This window comes from Neodiprion lecontei, chromosome 6 (assembly GCF_021901455.1).
Source record: "Neodiprion lecontei isolate iyNeoLeco1 chromosome 6, iyNeoLeco1.1, whole genome shotgun sequence".
Taxonomy (NCBI): domain Eukaryota; kingdom Metazoa; phylum Arthropoda; class Insecta; order Hymenoptera; family Diprionidae; genus Neodiprion; species Neodiprion lecontei.
The window spans coordinates 22,999,210-23,024,296 of NC_060265.1; the positions used below are offsets into that span (position 1 = coordinate 22,999,210).

At 45.7% G+C, this 25,087-nt stretch overlaps 1 protein-coding gene across 4 annotated transcripts; it reads right to left on the reverse strand.

Moving 5' to 3' along the window:
* Positions 1 to 539: 539 nt before the first annotated feature.
* LOC107217119 (band 7 protein AGAP004871-like) lies at positions 540 to 17,386 on the reverse strand. Of its 4 annotated transcripts, none has more exons than XR_006905109.1 (7): positions 17,107 to 17,386; positions 15,555 to 15,764; positions 14,105 to 14,285; positions 13,872 to 14,033; positions 13,437 to 13,602; positions 11,738 to 11,953; positions 540 to 577 (listed from the first exon to the last, which is right to left on the reverse strand). XR_006905109.1 is itself a non-coding variant. In XM_015654494.2 (6 exons), the coding sequence occupies exons 1-6, from the start codon at positions 17,165 to 17,167 to the stop codon at positions 11,813 to 11,815; spliced, it is 921 nt and encodes a 306-aa protein (XP_015509980.1). In that variant the 5' UTR covers positions 17,168 to 17,386; the 3' UTR covers positions 11,455 to 11,812. The 4 variants fall into 4 exon arrangements, 2 of the variants coding, with proteins under 2 accessions (XP_015509980.1, XP_046600290.1); XR_001525556.2 differs by lacking the exon at positions 540 to 577 and adding an exon at positions 11,455 to 11,664; XM_015654494.2 differs by lacking the exon at positions 540 to 577 and having other exon boundaries at positions 11,455 to 11,953.
* Between the last annotated feature and the right edge of the window lie 7,701 nt (positions 17,387 to 25,087).

The following is a 25,087-nucleotide window of genomic DNA, read 5'->3' on the forward strand; positions in this document are numbered from 1 at the left end:
GGAAGAGAATACGTCAACGCGTCTGTCAACGAGTAAACGGCATCTTGAATTCCGTCCCCGGAATATTCAATCTGTCGCGTCACGTTCGAGGGAAAACTGAGTTTAGGTTGGTTTCACCGACGGGAGAGGGTGATCCGTTTTCTTTCCCTGCTTTTCAACCTCGGTTTCGGATTTGCCTCCAGCCGCTTTGAACTTCTCTTGGTTTATTCCGAAGCCGCGTCGGTGTGGAGTACGATGGTATAAAATCCACGATTCCTCGATTCTTCGCCAAGATATTTTTACTTTCGATCAATTTTCCCGAGACGGGGCGTGTCTCTTTAAGGCGTATACGATAATTTGACGCTTCGCGCTTAATTTATTCCTATCACATGCCGAATCGAATCAACGGCTGGCTGTCTTCTGTCTAGCTAAGCAGAAAATATGCGCTCGATCAGCATTCGCGACGTAACTGTTAACCGCAAGTCCCACTGCAATCTCGGATCCTGTCCAAAAGCGACAAAACGCTCGTTCCCATCCGATCCTCGCCGAGCGGGAGATCCCGGAAAGATGGATGGCGCAGCCCCGTCGAGATATCACCCTAGAGAACAGATGGTTTTTATTAGACTTGGTCAACGAATTCAGGATGTTTAGGTTATTCATGCACTTTCGTATTTCCTGCCTCTTGGGTTTGGGTCCAAGTTCAAACTGCGCAGATCGTCGTCTCGATTACACTCGAGTACTTACCCTCGTTATATACAGCTGCTGATCCGCGTTTAAACACCGGATATTTGACAGAGAACAATACTCAGCATTACCGCCTCCGCTTTACTGGAAAATATACGACTCAAAGAGGGTTGTACTAATGGGCATTCGAAATCCGAGAGGCACCGGTAAAATACGATTTTCACCGAGTACGTACCGCGTTGTCATACGACGGATGTCACAGCCATCGACAAGTTTATCAAGCTCGAGAGTACATTGGGATTAAACGGATTTCATCTGATTAGTGAAAAGTGGTACGGTTGTTTTCGGAACGAGAAGTTAAAGGCGTGGAAGTAGCTTGGTGATCGACTGCCGAGATAAAGATCCTTAATGAGGGAAATTTCTCAGGTTTCCCCTTCGATCTTGCAAGTTCGGTAGGTGACACGGTGACTTTTCGGAAAACAATTAACATAATGTTCGGACAATTAACGGCAAGTCCTTCCCCCACACTTTGGCGGATATTATCTTTTTTGTAATGAACTCAACGAAAGCCGGAGTCCTGAAACTTTCCTTGATATCTTCGGAAAAAAGAAGTTTTCTTTAGTTATTAGTTCCCCTCCCGTTTCATTTAACTTCACTTCCCGCGCAGAAATCAGCCGCTAAGTCTGCAGGCGCAGAACTCATAGCCTCTTTTCGCCAAACCGATTTGGCGAACCATTGGAAACCGCGATGTAGGGTATATTCAGGTCGGAGCTGAGCATAGCAGCCGGTGCAGTTCCTTGTTTGATTCATCGCCTGCAGTTGAGAAAAGCGCACGTTCGCGCTTTATTGGATGGCAGGTGGTGTCATGGAGTCGAAGTATATCAGAGATCGTCTATATGGCGAACTGGAGATTAACTTTGTAAAATCCCTCTTCCGGTAACGAAGTTTCGCTTACCTTTAAGGAACTGTTGTGAAAATGTGGTATCACGTAAGTACATGAAACTTCGTATCCCGACGGGAAAATAGATCTTTCCAAAAACTATACTAGCCCATGTTTATCGGCGTTAAAGTCTCGTCATAGCCGTTTTGTTTAATCGCGCAATTTTATCCCGGCAATAATTTAACGCTCTGAAATTTTATTTCCATAGAAAGTTTGAATAAACCTTTGATTATTCTTAATTTCGAATGAAGGTACACACGCGGTTCTATTTAATCGACACACGCATTCAATCGTCAGTATTCACCGTTAGATTACAACCACGTTCTGTAGATCCAGCCGGTAAAAGTAAAATTATGCATGTTAACTGAATTTTTTCTTCTACTGTTGCAAAACTTAATTTTTGCTTTCTAACTTTCTTTAAAATCACATCTTCAAATTTTCCCTACAATTGTTCCAGACGAACTGGTTGATAATGTATTAACATTATTTTCAACTAAATAAAGTATAGTTTTATTAGGTGAACCATGCTAATATGTTATATATCGCTTTATACATAATTACATACCCGTTAGATTTTATGAAACAGCAATAAACCGCTTTCGTTGATTGAATTCAATATTCGATAAATCAAACTGAAACGAATCCAATCCATCATATGCGCGGAAAAACGGCTTCAAGCTAGTGATACTTCGAGATTTGATACAACATGCCTTTTTTAGAAGGGAATTTTGTGAATATTACCGAGACACCATCAATTTAACAAAACAAAACCCGTGGAATCGTGAAAGTCCCCCGCGTTAATCCTGAACAGAGCACAAAAATAAAGACAGATGATTGAAAAACGCCGAAAGCCTCCTATTTTTATAAACGTTTAAAAACAAATCCGTATTTGCTCTTTCGTACTCCCATATCTGCGGTATTTGGTTAGCTTCCGATATCGGCGGATGATTTTTCCAGCGGAGAATGTTGAGTTTTATCTCATGGTTACTCGCGACGCAATTACGCCCCAACGGTCAGTGCTCTAGGTCAGTGGTGAGCCTGAGGTGGTCATTAGTAAATTCTCGTTACGGTCGAACCGTCGATTCCGACCTTTTGGAGCTTCTGGGGGCAGCAGAGGGTAGCCGACACTAATGGCGGTTGGATGGCACCTCCGGTCTAGCCTAAGATGTTTATCCCCCATAATCGGTGGAGATTTAATATTAATGATAGCTTACGGTCGGCGTTATCGTAGCCCCACGAATTTCAATGCCCCGTGGCAAACGAACCGGAATCAAAAAAAAAAAAATCTAAAAAAATTAGCGGGGAACGAATCCCAGCGAATCAACCTCGCCCTCACCGCCCTCACTGCTCATTCGATTCAAAATACACGGTGAAGATCCAGAAAAGGAATCTTCTGAGAGCAAACCAACACTAAGAGGTGACAGCGGGACCAGATACGCCAATGTAACCTGAAGAAGCTTCTAATTGATAAGCGTAACCCGGACTTGAAGTGTGCTTGCACGTTGTTCTCAACTACCGTGTTTCGCTTTATCAGAGAACTTTAATCAGAGAAATTCCCAGTTTCAGGCTCGCTTTAAAGCTCAAAGACCACGAGACCTGGCTGAAAGACATGCGATATACCAAAGACGGCTGGAGACTATGGAAAAAGCATTCGTGGGATGTGACCGCCGACGCAAGCTTCTCACGTTTTGATCCTGATGATGAAAACTGCGGTCGACCTTGCGATCGAACGATTGTCTTGTTACATTGACCTAGTTACGAAGGGTCCTCTTCCTTGGACGCCCTCCTATCATTTCCGGTCTTTCATTCTCGTCGCGGGACGAGCTATCCTCGCGTGACACGTCTCCCCCCCCCCCCCCCCCCCCCTCCGGGTTCATTGAAACTCGGTTGCTTTATCGCGAGGCTTTCAGGTGGCTTCCCAGCCAACTGGTCCGTGTGCGCGAGGCATATTCGGAGGACTAAACGGCGGAAAGACAGCATTTCCCTGGGTCTACCAGGAAACACCTGTTGGCATCGTCCACTGGGCTTACCGCTATCAGTTACTCACGCCTTATATCGTTCGCGATTTGTCTATTCAAGTCAGACTCGGCTTCACGCGTCGTTAGGATTCGGAACCCTGCAGTGTGAATCTCGGGATTTGAGACCCCGCACGATTTCCCTCGAAAATCATCTTACCTCCCCTTCGAACCGGCAGACTCTCATTCCGGGAATCTGAGCCCGATAAATAAGCCGCATTAACGGTAAACGTTCCCGTGAGCTTTGTCGCGACGCGAGCGAGGAGGGTTCATTTTTTTCAACCCCCACGAGTCGCGTACGTTTCATTCAGGTTATGTGTGAGATGTGCTCTGAACGCTCCTTAAATTCACCCCAACCTGCTTTTCTCTGTTATACATATTCGTCGGGATGTCTCTCAGGAATTATCAACTCCGTGTAATACCCTGCGGCAGAGGGTCTTCCAGTCTCCGCTGCGCGGTAGAAAGCTTCTTGTTAAGGCTTAACGATCCGACGACGATTAAACGTACCTTCGTAGAATCGTTTCACGCGAGGCTTGGAAGACGTGGAATAGATTACGTACCACTTCACGTTACATCGCGCAAAGGCAGTTAGTTGTTCAGAATCAATTCTTGATTCGATTCTAATGTGATTAGGCATCATCAGTTCGCCGAATAGATAATTAAACGCCGCAGAATTTCAAATTAGAACGAGTTTCCCGTCTGTCAGATAGATGATACAACGTATCTGGAAAATAAATTGACTTTGAACCGTCGAACACGATAGATGGAAGAACAGGAGGAGAGTGGGAGAGAAATATGAGGTAAATTGAATTTAACACGACTAATTGGATCCACGGGATTTTGAAAACGAAGATACAAAAGTAAAAAAATATTTGTAAGTACCTCGTTTTGCCGTTTGATAGTACCTAATCAATTTCTTTACAAACTTGTTAACGGTATTGATATGTCACCATTTCGCAACTATAGATGGTTGCACGATATAATTACTCGATGGATTCAAAATTTCACGGCGAAATAAACAGAAGCTGTATAGGCAGTGATGCGTGATTATTTCCATTTGTTCTGTCGATTCTGATTCGAAGGGAGGTATAAAGTTCGTTTGCAAAATGATACGCATCCGTCCAATGACTAATTGAATTTAGTATAATTGTATAATTTATGAAAATATTAATCATCGCTGAATGGTGTACATACATTTTGAAGCTTATGAAAATAATTTTTACGGTAATGCCCTTGAAAGCAGCTAATATATGACGAAATGAACCGATATTTGATCAGTGCGCGACTTGAATCAATTTTATCAATCGAAAAAGGCAGTGGCTGATCTACAAGTCAGGGACACGCGAAAATCTGCGCCCTTATTATTCACTTGTGATGTTATCTCTCCATGAATTATTACCACAGCTCGGACACACAGTCCCTAAGAAAATATAGGCTTGAAAATCTGTGTGCGAAGGGAATCACGCACATGTGTGAATGCATGTAAGCGTGTGCACGGAAGTACGACGACCTATTTCTACCAGTCGTAACTCATATTTACGAGCCGTGGGAGTTACGCCAACTTTAAGAGGCTGCATAATGAAACTCTGAAACCCGAATTCCCCTTATTCACGAAGTTTCGAGTCCAGGAATACTGCATCAAAGGTTTCACTAATACCTTCCTAATATCAGTCAACTAGCAAAGAGTGCGCCATTGACGGATTCTCTTATTCACTGGAATTACTTCCGAAAATGCGCTTCAACAGGCATTGAATGTCCACTCTATTATTAAGTATCACTCGACTATACGTATCGAGGCTGATCGTGAATCAAGTTTTTTTCACCGATCTCCAGGAGCCACTCAACGTCAATGGAGCGTTGGGCGCATACCGTGCTTGGATGGCTGGCATGATGCGGGTTTGTAAATCAGGGATGGGAAAATGGTATCTCAACGTGTAACGTAATTACATGCGTGTCGCTTTGCATTGAAATAGAACGTTGTTTCTTTCTCTGATTTTGTATCACGAAAAAAAAATTCGCTCAGCTTCCGAATTTTAGTGTTAGGACAGTCATAAATATTAAGAAATATTATATTCAACAGCTAGAATTTTACAAGTTTCACTGACAGGTTCGTTACATTATAACTCCACCTGGCTATGCTTGCAAGACCTTTACTGTTGCAGCGAAAACTGTTGCATTGTCAGTTGAAATTCTTGTTGTGACTGTACGAGCACTAAAATTTGTTGGTCCAACGAATTACTTTTTGGGTCGGCATATATGAATTCCCGTATAATTAAGGCTCTCTCAATTATTAAGCCCAGAATTCGAGGTGGTGTCATTTTTTTCCTCTCATGTTACCAGTTACCGGCTACGTCAGACAGGCGTGAAATTTGTCTCTTAAACAACAAAAGGAAGGAGGAGGAAACAGGATACGTATGTAAATTCGCGGTCCTACAGCGGCGATATTAAACTGTATAAATACAAGACACCTTTTTTCGCTGATGGTGGTAGAAGCGAATCTTACTTTACCAGACTTTCATTTGCGGACTTGGGAATGAAATTTTATTCCACTACCCGAAAGCTCTGTACAGGCGACGGAAAATACTCTTCCGCAGCGTTTGAATGCCGGCTCAAACTCGGTTGCTCCGAGTGAGTGGTTGTTGGACGACGTAATTTTTTCTTTTTTATTCTTCTTTTCTTTCTCGTATCTTTCATTCTGTTTTTCAACTCATTTTTCCGTGTTTTTATTTATTTTTTTTTTTTTTTGCTTTTATTCCAATTTTTTTTTCTCACTCCTTTCTTCGGCTCCCGCAAGCGGAACTTTCCCCGGCTCGTGCATACGTTTCAAATATTTATTCCCACGAGGCATTCATTTCTCGTATGAGGCGCGAAGCGCCGTTGAACGAATACCTACACAAGATTCCGAGGTCTCCGCCCGCCTCGCGTTCTTATTCTCCCCGTCATCTCACCCTGTTTTCCACCCCACTTTTCCCTCTCGACTATGTGATACACGTACAGTAATAGTACACGTCCGTATTGCTGCTACACAGCTCCATTCCGTTATCCAACGGTGTAAGTTGACTGTCCGACCGTGCTCCAGATGCTACTCTTCGCGTTGAAAATTTAAAACAATGATAGTTTCGCGTAGCTCGCGCATGTTTGGTCGATTCTATGAATTTAAATCGAAGAAAGTTCAGCCCTGAGTCAGAAGCGCGCCCGAGTTACACTCTCGTTGCGCTGAAACGCTACCCCGGAAACCGTCTATATGTATAATATAGTTCCGGCAAACGGTTCGCGGCTGAAATATTCGCGACCATCGATCTTGCGGCTATGTGCGTAAATTTATGGGATTATAAATTCTCCCTAAAAATATAGCGTTGAATTCAACCGAATACTAAAAATTTTACACAGCTCCTAAGTAATACAAACGATTTTGCGAAGCTACAACGGTTCCGCGTTTGAATGAATTTTCACTCTACGCAGTCGCGTGGAATTTGTCAAGTAGCCTGAGGCTGTGCCGGGTGAATAAAAGTAATGTGATAACGGTAATTAACCAGTTGAAATGAACCGAAAACGCCAGCGCGAGGCTCTTTGTCCGCGAAAACAAACAATACACGACGTTTCAACGATCCTGAATACCTCTACTTGTGGCTTGAGAACCGAGGGGGAGAACGAGAGCAACTGTGCGCCGTATTCATTGCTTGACCCGTTTGTTCTGCAATGAATATCTCCACCCCCGAGTCGAGGGGGCGGTGGGACCGTCGAGGGTAGGAGTGCTCTTTAATATATGATAATGCCAGCTTTTTACATAACGCGGCCGTTAATTCTCCCGAATAAGATCAGAATTATACTTCCTTCTCCCCTCCGACGCTGCTTTCTTCAAATTCTTTACCCCGTGGCGCCCAAGGCGCCTGTAGAACGCGGTTGAAGCTGTTCGAGAAGGTTTCCCGGGACCTTCGACCCTCCGGTTCTCTGTCTCGACCCTCGATTCCGTCTTCTATTTACAGTCCCGCTAAAGCGCGCTCTTATTTCACCAACAAAAATTACTCTTTCCAAAATTGCGATTCCCCATGGCGTGAGAGCTGGCTGAATTAAAACCGAAATCAGATTACGAGACGTTCGATCTGCGCCTCGCGCGAGCTGCAGAAGACAGCTTGGAAAGGCCGAACCTGAAAAGTAGGTTACGGGATCCCAAGGGGCTGGAACTACTTTCACCCCAAGCCCTTTGTCCCTCCGAAAAATTGCTGGCGTATTTTCTCCCGCTCCAAATAAAGTAATATACCGTTGACTATGTCACCAAGATCAAACGGATCCAAGGAAAGGTAGAAAGGGTAGAAATAAGAAGATAGGAGAAGAAGAGGATCTCAGCCAAGTCCGAAGAAGCGTTCGTTGGATCGTCAACTTTCGAGTATTTTCCATCAGCTGCACGCGGAGTGCATTTTCCTTACACATAATGCACTACTTCCAGCTGTGCGGACCTCTGTTGCGATTCAGCGAAGAATCGTTCGCCGTATCTACCATACCTGGTTCCTTTAACATTTTCAAAGCGAAACTTATCGCATCGCTGAGGAACTTGAAAAACTCGCTAGATATTCAGTCGCATGGAAATCGAGGCGTGTACAGCTGTTCCTTATTGTCGTCGAACGATAAAAATCAAGCGCCATTTGTCGGTGGGGGGATATTAAACCCATGCTGTAATCCGTAAATTTCCGATCGTGATGAGCCTCGAGCACCTATTCTCAGCACCAACAATGGGCATCAGCTCAAGTGTCAATATTTGTGACTGGCGCTACATCGTATTGGCTCAGCAAAGTGCGAACTGAGCTGTTTAATCTTTGTACAATGGAGTGAGTAGCGGGGGCGTGAAAAAGAAGGGAAACGGTATATTTCCACCATCGGAATTACCAGATGCCTAATATTCGTGAGGGAAAAGAGGCGATGAAATCAACCGGTCATCGATCAATCCCACAGTGAAATATAGATCATGTTTGCCCCGCCTTACCCGCGATTGATGATTCCGTTGATATTTAGTTACATCGGGCAAATAGAGGTAGAGGTTACATACGCGTTGAAGGGTCGTTGAACTTTGAACCCCGGTGCTCAGTGAAATTTGTTTTTGGCTTTAGTCGTACCTACTATTCTCTATATTCAAACAAGGCTGCAGAGCGTCGAGGGTACGATGGTTTGATTATTACGCCAATTTGTGAACGGGAAATCGAATTGAAAAAATATCGTGGATAACGGGTATGTATTTATACTCGCAGTGCAACCATCACACCAGCAACTACCATTCTGTGAATACTAAATGAAAGTATTACAGTTGAGGTACAAAAGCCGTAACAATTTATTGACCGTACTCTCGCAGCGTTGGAAATGTATTTATGTTTCATCCAGCGAGATGGGTTTATCGAAAAAATATTTCACGGCGTTCCCTTTTATGGTAAACAGTTGCGGGCTTTCTGCAGCAATGTGGGATTTACGTTGACCAGTCCGCGCCTTTTCGAGGAGGCAGACCTAGCCGTCCAATTCAGCTGTGAATCGAGTCGAGAGAACTCGAAAAGCATCATATTCAACAGGGGCATTAAAGCAATTCCCTTAAAAGTGGTCCCTGCACAGCCCCCAGAAATTGAAGCGATGGAAATCCCTGGTCTTGACGTAGGTTCGAGTAAAAAAAAAAATTCAACCATCCACAGCGGGGGAAATTGGCCGAAGAAAATATTTAACGATAAATTGATGCAAGGATAACGATAAAGGTTTGCATTCTTTTTTTCCATCTTTTTCTCCTTTACTTACCCTCTCACGCACACAAGTCAAATCGAGCAAATACATTTCTACGGATCGATGATTTCTTCATCTTCGTCTTCCTTTTGTTTTGTTCTTTCTTTCTTGTACAAGAAATACGCGTCGCCGTTCTCGTCGATTTATTGACAATTTTTCGCATACATTTATTTCGCATAAATTCGGGGAAAACGAGGCGCCTCGATTCACTCGAGGGGATATAAATCAAATTGATTCATGTCTAAATCAGGATGTTTATTGCCCACGAAACGGTGGGATCGATGTTTACGCGGCCAAGACGGGTTCGGTGAAAGACATCGCGCAGTCTTCGAAGTTCTGGTGAATACCGATCAGCAACGTTCTACACCGGATGCTAGCTATGCCGCACGATCCGGCTAGAGCTGACGGTTGTGTGTATTTCACGTGGTTTCGTCAAAGCATTCTGGACACGTGTATTATAGGCTCGAGGTGAGCTGATACCGGCATTCGGCGAACGAGGGATGCGGGCGACGCGCCATTGACATCTTTGACGCGACAGGTTTGATTGAATTCCCTGTTTATTTCCCATTCCGGAGGCCTCGCTCGCTATTTGCTGCAGGGGAATTGAATAGAATCGAATTCGCGAGCCAGCAGCTGGTACAGAAATGAAGAATTGTGAGCGTTTATTGTTTCAATGCTTTTTTCCCTCCACGATTCGCCCGCCGTCGAAACGCAAACGTGATATTTGAAACAGATGGAACGAAAGCGTGGCTTTTTTGCGAGCTCCCTCCCCTTCGATAGCAAATTATACTTTCAAGAAATGGTAAGACAAGGCTCGACAACTACAGCACGTGTTCCAACGAATCAAGACAATAATTTTAGTACGCTCTTGAATTTTCATAGTTGATATTCGTAGCGTGAAAAACGACTCCAAATTTTGAAATAATGAAGCTCGATATAAATCCCTTCAAAATTTCACAACTTACCCGATCGACGCTGCGTTTCGCAGGCCACAGTTGTATGTACAGCTGTCGCTCGTTCAGCAAGAGAATTGGTATTTCGTCCAAGTCCTCCTGGATAACGGGACAAGGTTTAGCGCTGAACTCGCAACTATTCCGCTCACCGAAAGTTAGTGGACCAAAACCCTCCCGGGGATGCAGAAGGCTTAATTATTAACTAGATAATAGAGTTGGGACCGCTAAGGTCATTTCAGTTGGTTGCACTAACACCTGAGAACAACGGTTCGAGCACAGTCGGAGGCTGGCTGGTGGTAGAAAGTTGACATTTTGCGCTACACGTTTGGCCGATTCCGAAAAACGATGCAGTAAATTTACACGTAGAGTGAGCTTTTTAGGCGCTATTTAACGATTAATACTTTTGAAAAACTGAGACTTTTCGATTCCAACCGATCACTTCGTCTGTATACATAAATCTAGATAATACATCGGTTGCCTGTGGAAAAATCCATTCTGTATCATCGTTGCGAAATGCCAAGTGAAATTGCCATTCCGTTTTAATTGTACCACGTCTGGATTTTCAGTGTTGAGAGTCATTTCGGAGATTGGATTCTAGCCCAAGGTAAATTGTAAATTTCTAATGAAAAATCCCCGTACAGTTGGTGATTTTTTCCACAAGCCATTATTCGCGTTCCATGATGTGCTACACGATATAATTGATTGTTCGTAAATTGATGCGGCAATGTTCATTATTCACTGGTGATGATATCCGGGAAAAATCTAACCAACCAGAAAGCCGTTAATTGACATTCAGTGATATATGATTCGTGGCAAGCAACGGCTCAGGATCGAGTTTTACGCTTTTTCAGCTGCACTCGGAGCAGCCTGGTTCAATACAGTAGCGATTCCAATTATAGTTGGAATATAAGGTCATTGTTCGTTCATTTTTGTTTCACCTTTCGATACGCTGCGGACGTCTGTCGCGGCCAATGCGGGCTTGAATAATTAATACACCCTGCACTTGCTATTGCAATGGTAATTACAGCCTGTTCGACCCTTTCTGAATTGCATCACATCATCGTAAATATTAAACGACGATACTTGATCGGTACTGTTACAGTTACTAACTTGACATTTCTATTTTCATGTAAACTGTATATTTACCACAATTGAATGAAACGTGTCTCGAGTAGAATACGAACATGATGCAGATGGTAGAAGCTCGTGGATTTATTCGTGTATAAATTTTGAAGTACTAAGAAATACTTTATTCTATCAAGTCACGCGACGTTCCTTCCGTTCCTCTGAATTCGAAACGTTCTTCATTCCGTACAGTTTGTTTGCAGAGTAAACGCTGCAAACGTTGTTGAAATTGAACTCATTGTCAATGATAGGAGTTCGAGTGATAGTGACACAAGAATAATAACCTCTGTTCACTGGCAAGAAGTACCAGCTATCCGTGATCCGTATTAAACAGCCTTGAGTATAAGCTGAAGTGAATCCTAGGAGGTATGTGGAAGCGGCTGGCGGAATTGGTGCTGTCCAAGTGATAGAAAAGGTGCGAGAAGGTCAACGGGCAGGGGGAATATAATCGTGGAATTCTTCTCCGCAGAAATGCTGTTCAGAGTTTGCAGGTAACGCAGCTGTCCAAACAGAATAAGAGAATTTATTTATTTTCGAATGAACGCATTAGCCAAGATTTATTTGGGCGTTCCCGATCCCCCCGCACCCACAACTATACACCTCATTCTCCCTCGGCGTAACTTATAGTAGGATATTAAATGTGAATAGCGTTAGAAATACCGGACCAACCAACAATGGGGTCGGCGATGCGTCAAAGCTTACGCTCGAGAATGTTTTATCCAGACAGAGGTTGCAGAATTATGACCGTTTCCCATACCTCTGGCACACGTAGCTACATTGTACTCGTTCGAGATCCGCGCGTTACTTCCGGAGGAGCGAGTGACTCGGCAGGGTCTGGAGGCGTAGGTGTAATAGTTTCCTCCAGAGATAGGTACGACACGAGGAACGGGTAAGCCGACGTAGGTCTCAGTGCGTTAATTTTCAGAATAGCGAAGGGATTAATAATTCAAGGGAGCAATTCGGCTTTCAACGTTTCATTGCGATTATTATCCCGACTCGGTTCGAATTAAGAAGCGTCTAACAAGGCGGGAGACTGGGTTTTAGACCCTTTGTAACTAAATTGAATCCTCGACGTTTAAGACGGTTTTCTCTACATCGAGGTAAAAATTGATTGAATTATACCTGCAGCTCAACGCTTCAGTCTCAGTACCGTTTGTCGCTCGCGTGCAGAACCAGGCATACCGATAACTTTGTCCCGAGAGAGTAGTAAAGCGACGCTACAAACCTGGTTATTAAAGGCAAGATGCTGCTGACACTGGAATTGAACGTTACTTGCAACGATAGAAGCTTGACACTTTAGTCGTCAGCAAGGAGTCCGCACTCAGACCTACGTAGCGATGGAACTGTACGTGTACCTATGTTACTGGAAAACCTTTCCTCCGGAAAATGGAATAACTGAACTGTCGTTTCTGTCTCGAGTCGCGCGACTTCTCGAGCGACGCGCATCGGAAAGTCGAAAATTCCGTTAACGTGATGTATCGGTGAATCTTGAGCACGAGCAACGGTCTTGTTATTTTAAGGAAATGAATTCGTTACACTGTTAAGCGTTATACGGTCGAAAAGATCGATCTCCGAATCGGGACAGAGATTGCCGCTTATCACCTGTCACCGTCAGTGGATTCGCGAGACTGAGAGTAAAATGGAACCGTGTCATATGTACACCCAAGGGGGATGAAATGGCGCGTCACTCGAATCGGTCGACCGAGCGTAACGTTATTGTGACAAAATACCTCGTCAGTAGAGAATTGACAAAACGAACTTCGATTCTTGCGCACGATTGGACCGTTCTCGATTCAAATGACACGATCCCGCGAGATGGCAAAGAGATAGAGCGAGGGTGGATAAAAATGAAAAAACAAACCGAAATATAGAAAATAGGACGAAAGCGCTCCGGCATTTTTCACATACTCGACACGCTACTTTCGCACGACGGTGCTGCAGGAGTAAACCAGCGGCATGACGCTAGATATTTAATCCACTCACCTGAAGAGCTGCCGGGCTTTCGGATATGACGTCACTCGCTTCTTTGAGAGCACGAGATGCGCGCATCTCACCCTCAGCGGCGATTACTTTGGCCCGGGCTTCTCTCGCAGCCTCGGCTTCCGCTGCCATAGCTCGCTGCAGTTGAACCGGCAGCCGGACGTCCTTTCTGCATCAACCGAACGGCAAGGTGAGAGTAATCGAGGAATATGTGCGACGGAGGCTCGCGGAGAAAGGGGTGACGGCGGAATTAGGGCAGAAAAAGAGGCCGTCCTTGGGGGAGGAGAAAATGGGACGACAGTTGCAGGAGGGAGCGAGCCAAGATTTATAGAATCGTCCAAGGAGCTGCAGTTCTGGGACGCGTACCTAATTACGAGTAAAGGGAGGAAGGGCGCGGGAGGCTGAGCGCGAAGCGAAAGGTGTGCATAACATATTTACATCTCGACGCGTTCCACCTTAACGCCCCAAGGGTCGGTCGCCTCGTCGAGCGAGCTCTGCATCGTGTGCGATATGGTTTCTCGCTCCGAGAGTATTTCCGCCAGACTACGTGTGCCGAGGACGGTGCGCAGGGTGCTGGATGCCAGAAGCCGGGTGGAATGACTGCGGAAAGGAAATTGAGTAAGACTCGAAATTCCTCGGTCATGTATTTACGGGTGATCGGAAGGACTCACCTGTAGTTCGCTATCTTTACCACCGCGTTGAGGGGCTCCTTGATTCGGTAATAGACGACCGCGTCGACGCTGACGGTGACAGAGTCCTTGGTGAGGATCTCCTGCGGCGGTACGTCGAAGGATACGGTCCTCATATCGACGAGGACGCAGTTGTCCACGCAAGGCATGACGAAAAAGGTCCCTGGTGGAAAAGCAATAAGGTCTTTGCCGTGCTTTGACCCGTATACATATATCACGCTGCACGCCCTTGAGGTGCAGATTCGTCGCGAATTTATAGACGCCCGTGCCTACGTGCATACCCATCCATCTACCCATCTATCCATCCATTCGTCTACCTATCTACATACTTCGTCGAGCTTCCTCCGAGTCTCTCGTCCGCTCAAATGCCCTCCGTCGCTTTGCGTCAAAGCCTCCAGCTTCGAGTTTACGTGCCCAGAGAAGCTTCAGCTTGCCTAAGTACCGCCGACCGTTTTCCCATCTCCATTTTCGTAATTCCTAATCCGCAATGGCTAGTAGCAATATTACGTGGCCACCGCTACTACTCGCCGCAACCGCTGCGCCGCGTGGTCTGACCACTGACCGAACCGAGGACCGTTGCTACTGATCGTTCAACAACCGCTGCCTGCACTTCTGTCGCCGATACGTCGTTTAAACGAAACCTTCGAAACTCTGAGATTGCATCTGTCGAAGCTGCTTTCAGTCAAGAACTGAATTCGGATCGACTCTACTACTCGTGCTCGGTGTCATGAACCGTAAGATGAATATTCAATCGGTACAAATTGATACAAGGCGATTAATCGGCAGATGTTTTTCGATTCGATTCACGATTAATATTCGTCAGTTATGGAAAGCCTAAAATAAGCATATCACTCGTCGTGATTCTTATGCCATACATCGTTATAGGGTTACGATAAATGAATCATAAAACAGTTACGCAAGTATGTGAATTTTTCCGTCTTTACAAATAATCTTTCCCTCCGTTACGACGGCAGAAATCATCGCCTGAGTAGCGATAAAATCAGCTGAGAGACTGAAATCTGTTGTGTAAATTATGATTCATTTCTCTTTTATTTATTTTTTGTACGTGAGAGAATAACACACACGGTATATTTTTTATTTCAGCGTCTTCCGAGAAGAGGATGAATAACAAAGAAAAAGAACGCGTTTTAGACATTTGTTCGACAGAAAGTTTTCTCTTCGATCTAACAGTACGACGTACGACGTATTATACAAATAAGAATTCGGGATCGTTTATGTTATACGTTTAAGGTTCCTTATCGCTTCAAGATTTGTAAGTTACGATGTCAGATTTGAATTTCGGTGAAAATTTTTGTTTACCTTCCTAATTATTGCCGTTAAAATATTAAAATACTCGTACTATTTTCAATGTCAAACAAACCGTTGAGCATTTTATACTCGTGAGTGTGAATCGATTATATAGTTTTCGTACCTGGACCATAAGCACCACCTTTGAGACGGCCCATCCTGAACACAACGGCGCGTTCGTATTCCTGTACGACTTTGAACGTAAAGCAGAGGGAAAAGGGGAGCGTCACCAACATCAGTATAAACGAACCGATAGTTGCCAGAAGCTCTATGAACCTGGCCATGGCGCCAATCTTACGTCTGTTAACGGACAGGCGAGCGCTCGTTGATTCTTCTGCGAGTTGAAAATGTAAACAGGAGTTAAAAGTGGGGAACAAGTAGCTGATTTTAAATACGTGACTGACGTTGCGGATGAATCGCGAATCAACAGTTGACTATAAGAATCACGATTTATGCCTTTCGCAGTGAAGGAAGTTTGACAGACAGATATGTATAATACATAATATCTGTACGAATTTTTTGACGGGTTTTTTTTAATCACGTTCAAATATTATTCAATAAACCGCGAGGAATTGAAAAATCTTCCATTACTCGTGCCTTTTCTCTGCTCTTAGATATACATACATCAGGTTATTTATACCAAATAAAAATACTTCTGTGATTACATTACGCTTTAGCGGCGTTTCCGAGTTACGCGGAGTTTATGTTAACTGGAGTACAAGAAGAAAAAAGAGCGAGGAAGGAAGAGAGAGAGAGAGAGAGAGAGAGAGAGAGAGAGAGAGAGAGAGAGAGAGAGAGAGAGATGGGAAAGAGAAGAGCAAAGGACTAGAGACCGCCTCGACGAAGGGTGTCAAGGAAACATTTTCGGTTTGTATAGCTTCTCTCAGCCGCTGCCCCGAGGCCGCCAAACCTTACCAAGTATTAATGGGGTTGCGAAGCTAAGCTTTGAAGAGTAAACACAAGATATTGCGATACTCAATCGCTCCGGGATCACCCGGCGATCGATTTTCGAACCGAACCCGCGCGCCTATCTTTCCTCTCTCAAAGACTGAAGAAGAACCGTCGGATAAGCCGCTGCGAGCGCGTTCAAGATACCGGATCGTGGAAATTATTAGGATGGATCGTTTATCTGTAAATGGCTTAACGTACCAGGGGGTCAAGATCAAAGTCGGGCAATCCGTAATTTTTAAGAATCACAAATTGAACCGTTACACGAGTTCGGTATACCGTACGCAAGGTCCAATCTCCGTTAATTAGCATTTGGTCTATACGGCCTCGTTAGGATCAGTCTTTCTAATCAGCTTACGGTATCAAAGGACGTTCTTTGGCGTTACCGCCACGGCATTGATTAAGACTAGGGTTTCTCTGATCAGCGATATCTCTTTTCCGCCCGACGAGCAGCGTGCCGAGGTCAGGCCTTTTTCGGAAGAACGAGAAAGGAAGGAAAAAGGAAACCGGTGAAAACGAACCGAACGAAGTTAGCCCTGACTCGATTATCCGAACCCGTTTCGGATCCGTGACATGCAGAGAGAACGCGAAACCTCCAGACCACGGCACGTTTCACATTAACGGAACAACAATTTTTCAGCGAAACATGCAGCATATATTTCCGCCACTCCACCTTTATCTCTATGTATATTCCACCGACATGCTCCGGACGAATTAGGCGAACTCACTAAACTCCACGAAGCATTCGATTCCACCGCTGTCCGTCTTCGCACAGCCGTAATGGACCATAACACGTGCTACAAGAACGATGTTTCTTCTTCCACTTCCATCCAAGATCTCAACGACTCGTTTCGACTTCCGGTTTTCCGTCCAAAACGCGGTTCCAACGGAAATGCCCCGAGGCGCGGTTCTATCGGCCTGACATCAGCACCGCGGTCTTCTTTCGTCCCGCACCGTTAACTGGTGCCAAAACACCACTGCCAAAGCTGTAACCAAGACTGGCGGTCGCTCGAGGTTCGCGGTGCCTCCTGGACCAGGCAGACTCGCCTCGCGCCGCCCGTCTTTCCGCGGTTTACTTAGAGCGTGAGTAATTGCTCCCCGGACTCTGCACGAGGAACAGACGCGTCTTGTCTGCGTTTGAATAGAAATTTATAATCGCGGTAGGCGCTGTAACGACGTTTACGATGCATCAGTCTCGACAAGGTATCCGAAGGCGTAAACCGAATTTTTATCGGTTATTTTTAGCCATCGAACGACGATTGAGAAAGCAACGAAAGAGGAGATAATGTTTACAGCGAAAGTTGAATCTTTCTTCATTCAAAGCTCAATCAAGTGTCAGACTCTAGAATCATATATTCCTGATTCGGATTACACTGTGATAAGTTTTGCAAATCGTATTTAAATTGAGCTCCCAGCAACGAATATCGCGTGTGAGAATTGAGACGTTTTGCTACATGTAGCAGGACTGCGAAGCCGACGGATATCCAAATGACACAAAAGTGCATCAGCTAGCACGAGAGATCCTGAAAATCTATCCATCTCTGAATTGTTATTATAGGTCCCTGATCCGCAGCCATTAATCCGGAATCCTTAGCTTTTAATTTGATTGAATAACGGTGTACGTTCTGACTCGCAAAGTGCTAAATTCTGTTACCACGTCTACCAAGCGAGTCCCTCATTACTGTTCCTCAAAGAACGGACGAGCATTTCGTAATTTTGGTAATTAACTGTCCGTGCCTGTAGCTGAATTTAAATCGGCATACTGTAAAAGCGAAGAATTAGATAGAAATGTTCGCTTTCGTTTTACTTGTAAAAAATTCAGTAATAATCTAAAAAAAAATAATTATTTTCTAAATCGAGCACATACATCTGTACGGGTATAATAAACAGCCGAAAATGTAAATTACCAAACTCGATGTAACCTGTAAAAACAGGCCAAGCTGCGGTAAAACCAGCCGCCCAACTTTGGCGCGTTGAGCGTTGTAGAAGTGAGTTGAAAGGTTAACAACTCTGTGCCGCAGGGAAATCCGCACCGCGGCAATTGCACGTAGACGGGCACCACCGGTGCGAAAAGTGTGAAAAACGCGAGAGAGCGAGCGAGCGAGCGAGAGAGAGAGAGAGAGAGAGAGAGAGAGAGAGAGAGAGAGAGAGAGAGAGAGAGAGAGAGAGAGAGAGAGAGAGAGAGAGAGAGAGAGAGAGAGAGAGAGAGAGAGAGAGAGAGAGAGAGAGAGAGAGAGAGAGAGAGAGAGAGAGAGAGAGAGAGAGAGAGAGAGAGAGAGAGAGGTAGAGTTGGCTATCAAAGCATCGATACCAATAATTCAATTCGAAGGAAAGTGGGGCTCTGGGATATAGGAAAGGTTTAGGGGCGCGTTTATATTTCGCGGGAATCTTCGGTCGGACGCTAAATACCTTGGAGATGAGGGTAAAGGGTTGGCACGTCTAGCTGGAGAGCAACGACGTACGTGCGCGAGGGCGCCGTAAAGGCGGATCAGGCACGAGGTGCACAGAGGGTGCGACGGATCACACACACAGACGCGCAAATAATCCGCTCACCCTTACGCCGAGGAGCTGAAACAACTACGCGAGGAAAGAGTAGTTGCTCCTGATCCTTGGGGAGTGCTTGAACCACGATCACGTTGTTAGACCTCCCGCCTAGCTGCCAGCCTCTCTTCCTCTCCTCACCTCTCTCCTCTCTTCTTCTTGCCTCCGCATCCGACTAACGCGGCAGCTCTGTCTCTCTCTCTCTCTCGCCCGGCCCACTCTATAATTCTATCATAGCTCAGATACGTGTTCCGCGACCCCTGCAGCCGAGAATCTTATCCGTCGACGATACAGGCAATGGGCTTTATTCCACCCCCCCTCGAAACCTCGGCCGTACATTGTTATAAGCGTAATCAGATGCGGTCCGTTCCACTTGTTCCGAGACGCGGCGGGTGGCGCCGTTCAAGGACATTGTTTGAAAAAGGGATGATTCTTCTTAAAAGGATTTCTTATCTCTGTAGAAATTGAAGAATTATGCTGCTGCTACTGCTGCTGATCCATGTGGTTCCGGAATTTCTCAATCAAAGTGCAGCGAATTGGAATCGGAGACGTACTTCAGTGCTGCTGCAATCTTTAACGAAATCGGGTTACAAAGCACTCGGAGCTTCCGCGGGAAAAGAGTCACTCGCATTTTGATTACCAAGATGAAGCGAAGGGTCCACCACGTTCCGTGTCACCAGACACCGTTTCCATTCTATAAGTTCAGTGATTTTCTCAGTTTCCTACCCTCGACTATATCCAATCGCATTCCTTTCCCTGTCGCCGGTATTTGTGACCACCTTATACTATCAGACCACGCGAACACGGCACTCAAACCGTTGCGATGTTCTACTGAGAGCACTTTGCTCGATGGTATATTATTCTTCGACGGCGATATCCGACGATGATTCAGCTGCAGCCGTACCAGTATGATTGGAAATTATCCCAAGGGTCGATTGAGCTTTCTAGATCTCTCGGATCACTTCACTCTCGATATTTCTTCGCTGATTATAATCATCTGCATTCATCTTCCACATTAACGACCGTCGTTACTACTCCACATGGTATCGGGAACCATTTTTACTCATTCGTATCAGCGGCGACGGAAGGGGTGGAAATCGAGTAATTGTGTGCAAAAAGTCTCTGGTCACAAGTAAAGCACGCAGCATCACGTGTTTAAAGTAGTCTCGTAAACTGTCCATCGCGTGGTGGGTGGAATACGCTTGAATGTCCACTGGAGTTTAGCAACAGCGCTGCGCCGATGTGGAAATACGTAAATACGCCTCCTCAAACGGTTGGACATCATGTTACAAAAAAACCTCCTTACACGTGTACAGATCATTTTATCCAGCCGAGTCAATAACCTCGCCTTCAGATTATAAGAGGATAAAATGAAAGAAGATCGATCTAGTAGACGCTAAGCGGATCAACCGAATCGGCGTAAGGATTACCGATGGTAAGTCCCACTTGCGGAGTTGAAGTGTAAGAAGGGGGAACGAAAAAGCGGGAGAATGATAGTCGCGATAAATGATACAGTATTAATTACAGAACTCAGCTTCAGTCGGACGGTTGACGCCAAGGAGTCGAATTCGGCGAGTGGAGGATCGATTTTGCGACGCGATTCCGCGTCTTCGTGAAACTTGTTACTAAAAACGGGGCGAAATAACAGTGGCCGGAAATTTCGATAAGTGTTATGTCGATTGTTCAACCGAGAAAGGATCCGGGTAATGGGTTCTACGTGTCCCAATGTCCGTCGATGAAGGTGAATGGCCAACGAATATGTAATGCGCAGTGTGAAATCACAGGATCCGAAAAATGGCTGTAAAGGAAGATCGTAATTTCGTCCAGCGCGATGCGATATCGCGGAGTGTTTTCGGAAAGTAAAATTCTGCAGAAAGAATATTTCGTCACGAAATTGAAGGAAGGCGATCTCTTCGTCACAGCAACCACGCATTCATTAGCCGAGAAATGGAAGTCAGGTTGGAATTCAAGGTAACACAACTACCCGGCCGGCAAAGTGTACAAAAAGAAAACGTCGAGGTACTGAAAGTAAACGACATCACTTCTAGAATTCCCATTATTTTTTGAACCGTGAGAGAAAACCAAGCGATGAGAGATCCTCGACTGTACGATGGCGACCGTTCAACTAACGTAAGTAACCAGAGATACGCCGACGTATCTATATTGTAAAGAAAACGTCGCATTTGATCACTCCGCGGCGCAGGAAGAGCGAGTGAGCTGATGCTGCGTTATCGACTCCCACCCAATACCCATCCACCTTCTCGTCGAGGGGTTCGTGTAGCGAGGAAGGAAGAAGGCGACGGCCGAGAAAAGGAAAAGAACAAAGGAAAAAGGAAGCCGAGAGATACAGGGAGTGGGGTTGGTTCGCTACACGTATACTTCGACCGTGGCGATGCTTCGCTGTAAGCTTCGGCTCTCTCTAGGAGAGCGACAACGGACCGAAGTTAGGCCAGCCCTTCGGAATTGCGCGGAGATGACTTTCCCCGACGGCGACGGAAGACGGGCGAAGTTGAAAGGCGGGAAAATAGCGCGGAGAGTCACCCCGCCAATTTAGGCCCCCGGGGACTTACTCTTCGCTAAACCCGCCCAAAGAGGCCGCTGAAGGGTTCTTCGGCGCTGCAGGATCGGATCGAACCGGACCTTCGCCCTTTTTTCCGAGCCTTCCGGTTCGCCCCTTCTTTCGGTGTAACTGATGTAGAGAAATTGAACGGTTTTTAGGGGGTTTTTCGTATCGTTGCCACCACGGTTCAGCCGTCCGTCCGGCCTTGCGGAGCAAGGACAAAAAGCCCGGTAATGTAGGCGGCGTCTCGACGGCTCCGCTTCAACTCTTTCGCCTGGATCACCCCGCCGAAAGCCGGACTATATCCTGATACGCCGGTAGCTTTTTCACCCCGACCTTCACCCGGGTTCCTCTATTAAGCCGAGGAATTAAATTACTGAAATTACACCCCAGGGCTGCGAGTGCCAGGTGGAAAATCTGCGAGGCGGCCGCCACCGCCGCGCCGCTTCAACGAGATTAAGATTCCCTTACCTTACATTACCCCACCTAACCGACCCTCGGCCGACTTTCCAACCCGCTCTTACCGCCCTTGCCCTGCGCCCGGGACGAGATATTAGCCGAGGGAATTCCGACTTCAAAATTATGATTAAATTCCACACTCAATATCGGATGTACGGACACGTACGCGTTCATGCGCCAACTTTCAATGGTGGACGATTAAAAACCCAGTGAGTCTTCTCTTCCCGCACCATCGGTTCCACCGGCTATCTTGCGCCTCGATCGATCAAGTGACCGGAAAATAAAGACTTTCCGAGGAGCGAAGAGACGCGTTTCGGGCTTTGAGGCTGGTAATATCAATCCATTGAGAATTCATTCTTTAATTAATAATTATAAATTAAGAATTCGTTATTCTGTACCTAATTAAAGGATCGATTCGATAAGGGTGGAAATTTTAACGGGACTTTAAGAGTATCTCGGAACTCGTTCAGCGGATCGCCGAATCGGGGGGTAGGTATAAGGAACCGCTACAATTCCGGCCTTTCAGAGTTTTGAATAATCGCTCGATCCGACTACATCGCCTTCCAAATTCCATCCCCAACTAAATTCGGGAGGATCTCGAGGAGAGGCGCTCTCTCCGCGTTCGATATGCCTGCGGGTGATTTGATAACCACGACCCTGTGAACACCCGTCGAGACTCCGAGGGCGCGGCGGTTAACCTTTAGTAATTACACGTAAAATCAGAGATGCGACTTGGTTAATAGCACCCGAGGCGCCCCGCGCCCGGACACCATCTTTCATTTTCTCGAGTCACGTGTTCGTCGACTGGCCCGACTCTTCTCCGTCAGCGTCGTGGGAGGGAAGGGAAAAGACGCGAGCTTTTATTTCACGGGTTCCGGCCTTTTCTCTTTCTCTCTATCTCCCTGCGGAGTATTTTTTGGCCTCGTGCGCAGAGCAAAATCAAAAGCAATGGAGAGAAGTTTAGTGCCATCCATAAATAAAGTCAAAGAACCGAACGGACCTTTGGGCACTGAACGCGTGAGAAACCGAAGAATGAGTGCGTAATGATAAGGAGAAAGACGGAGTGGACCGATAGCGGAAAAGTGAAGAGGAGGAGCAACGAGCCGAACTAATAGCAGTCAAACGACTAAGACTAACGACCCTCGTTGTGCCCGAGTTTCTTCGTACACATACGTGCTCACCCTCGGCCAGGATTAACTGCCGGATAACGATTGATCTCGCAAAGTGAGAATACGGAGGGAAAAATTCCAAAGAAAAACCACCACATGATTCACCTTTTTTACTCGCACGGCGACAATAAAATATCTGGAAAAATCTGCGATTGATAATTTTTTTCAATTCTGTGTAGGTTTACACGTACGAAACATTATGGGTATAACATTTGATGAACGATTTACGGTGAAAAATCGCTGAGAAATTTTCAGGAAAAAATTGGGCGAGCTTGCTATTATATTTTACTTCCATTTTTCGCGACGTTACAAGTAATCCACTCATGTTTTCGTATTAAATTTACACGGGGAACGAGACTGAATTCGAAATTTAATATTCGAAACGGTGAGTGCAAGCAATAACTGTAACAAATTATTTTCAGCGTTTTTTCCAAGCTTTTTCTTCCTGCCTTCTGACATATCCGTTCGGCTTTCCGTTTTTTTCATCTTTCATTCTTTTTTTTTTTCTTAATTTTCCGACACCTCGAAATCGGACCCCGGTACTCTCGTCGCGAGACCTTTTGACGGAGACGAGGGTCAACCGGATTTACGGGAGAAAAGCAATCAACCCGTGCCTTGGAAAAGCGAATTCCTACTTCCTAGTCCCAAGAAGCCTGACCTCGTGCAACGTAACCCGTTGCTATGGATGGACTTCGGCTTCCAAGTTGAACCAACGTGTTTCAACGTTCTTTCAACTTCGCGTACATGTCACGGAATAACTTAAGCTCGTGCAGGTGCAGCGAATTCTGCAGCAGGCTCACATACATGCATACGTGAATCTTCGTTACGGAGAGGAAATTTTCTTGAAAGAGATCATACAGTCTCTCTGGCGCAGAATAAAGTTAGTCCGATGCTCCGCCTGCATGCGATGATCTTTTGATCACCGGTATTATACACCACGGATGATGGATCGTCAGTGCAGGCTCTGGGCAGCTGGTTTGATGACAGCTCATAACTTCAACTCGAGAGAAGCTGTTCTGCACAAGATTTTATAGTTATAAAAATGAGAGAGGATAATTTTGACTGATTTATGTATTTTTGGTACTCTTGTTTCTGTTCTTTACCTACTCGCTTTAATAGGATTGAAGAAACTTGGTGAAAATCGTCAAGAAAAAAGTCAAGGATCGAGTTTACACGAAAGACGGTGAGAAAATTTCGCAAGGTGATTTTTTATTATGCAAGCGTTCCGTGGTACGGGACGACGGCGGAAGGATAACGTATACACAGGTACATAGATATAGTAACCGGTATCCTACCTCCTGGGAGATTAAGGGGAGTTCGTCGAATCGTCGTAGATTCGAAAGGAGAGGACGAAACTCCTCGCGGCTCCTGGGGGGGTAATAAAAATAGTAAAAGTAGTACCGGAAAAGTCTCGGCATGGAATACGTACGACACCCAGGTGTACAAGTGTATATGGTCCTGCCGCAGCGGGGCGAGGGATGCATCAGGAAATGGTCCGGGACGTCGAAGCTTGCGGGAGGGTACCAGTCGTGATTAAAGAGGGCGGCATTCGTGCCCTTTGGCCCTCCGGGCGTCGCGGACGCCCTCGAGGGCGAAAGAGTAAGCGCGGCCATCTATCAACCAGCAGAGACACCGTAATACCTCGTCCTTCAGCTACAAATCATAAGCTCTCGGTCGCTTTTCCGCCTCTTTCGCCCCCTCGGGCCTTCGACGATCCTCGGCGACGCGGTGAAACGCGAATAGTCTGAACCCCGGCGTCTGTGACAGGACAATACCCTCAAACTCCCGCCGTGACCAGCATTTCAGATTTTCTGCGCATAACTCGGTTTTTCCTTCCGTTTTTTTTTCTCTACTCTCTTTATTGCATTTTATTACATTTTTTTCACTCCCTCGCCCTTTTATTATTCTCGTTTATTATTTCACCCGAGGCAACGCGCCGCGCTTGCAGATTGCGTGTAGTTTCGTTCCCACGGTTATTTA

What these genes read in the sequence shown, in the direction of transcription:
- LOC107217119 (XM_015654494.2), bottom strand. Translation starts at nt 17,167, where the DNA reads ATGGTCCATTACGGCTGTGCGAAGACGGACAGCGGTGGAATCGAATGC. An exon ending in AGGTGGTGCTTATGGTCCAG is followed by an intron (nt 14,286 to 15,554) that starts GTACGAAAACTA and finishes CTTTTCCACCAG; the next exon opens with GGACCTTTTTCGTCATGCCT. An exon ending in AAAGCCCGGCAGCTCTTCAG is followed by an intron (nt 11,954 to 13,436) that starts GTGAGTGGATTA and finishes CTGTTTGGACAG; the next exon opens with CTGCGTTACCTGCAAACTCT.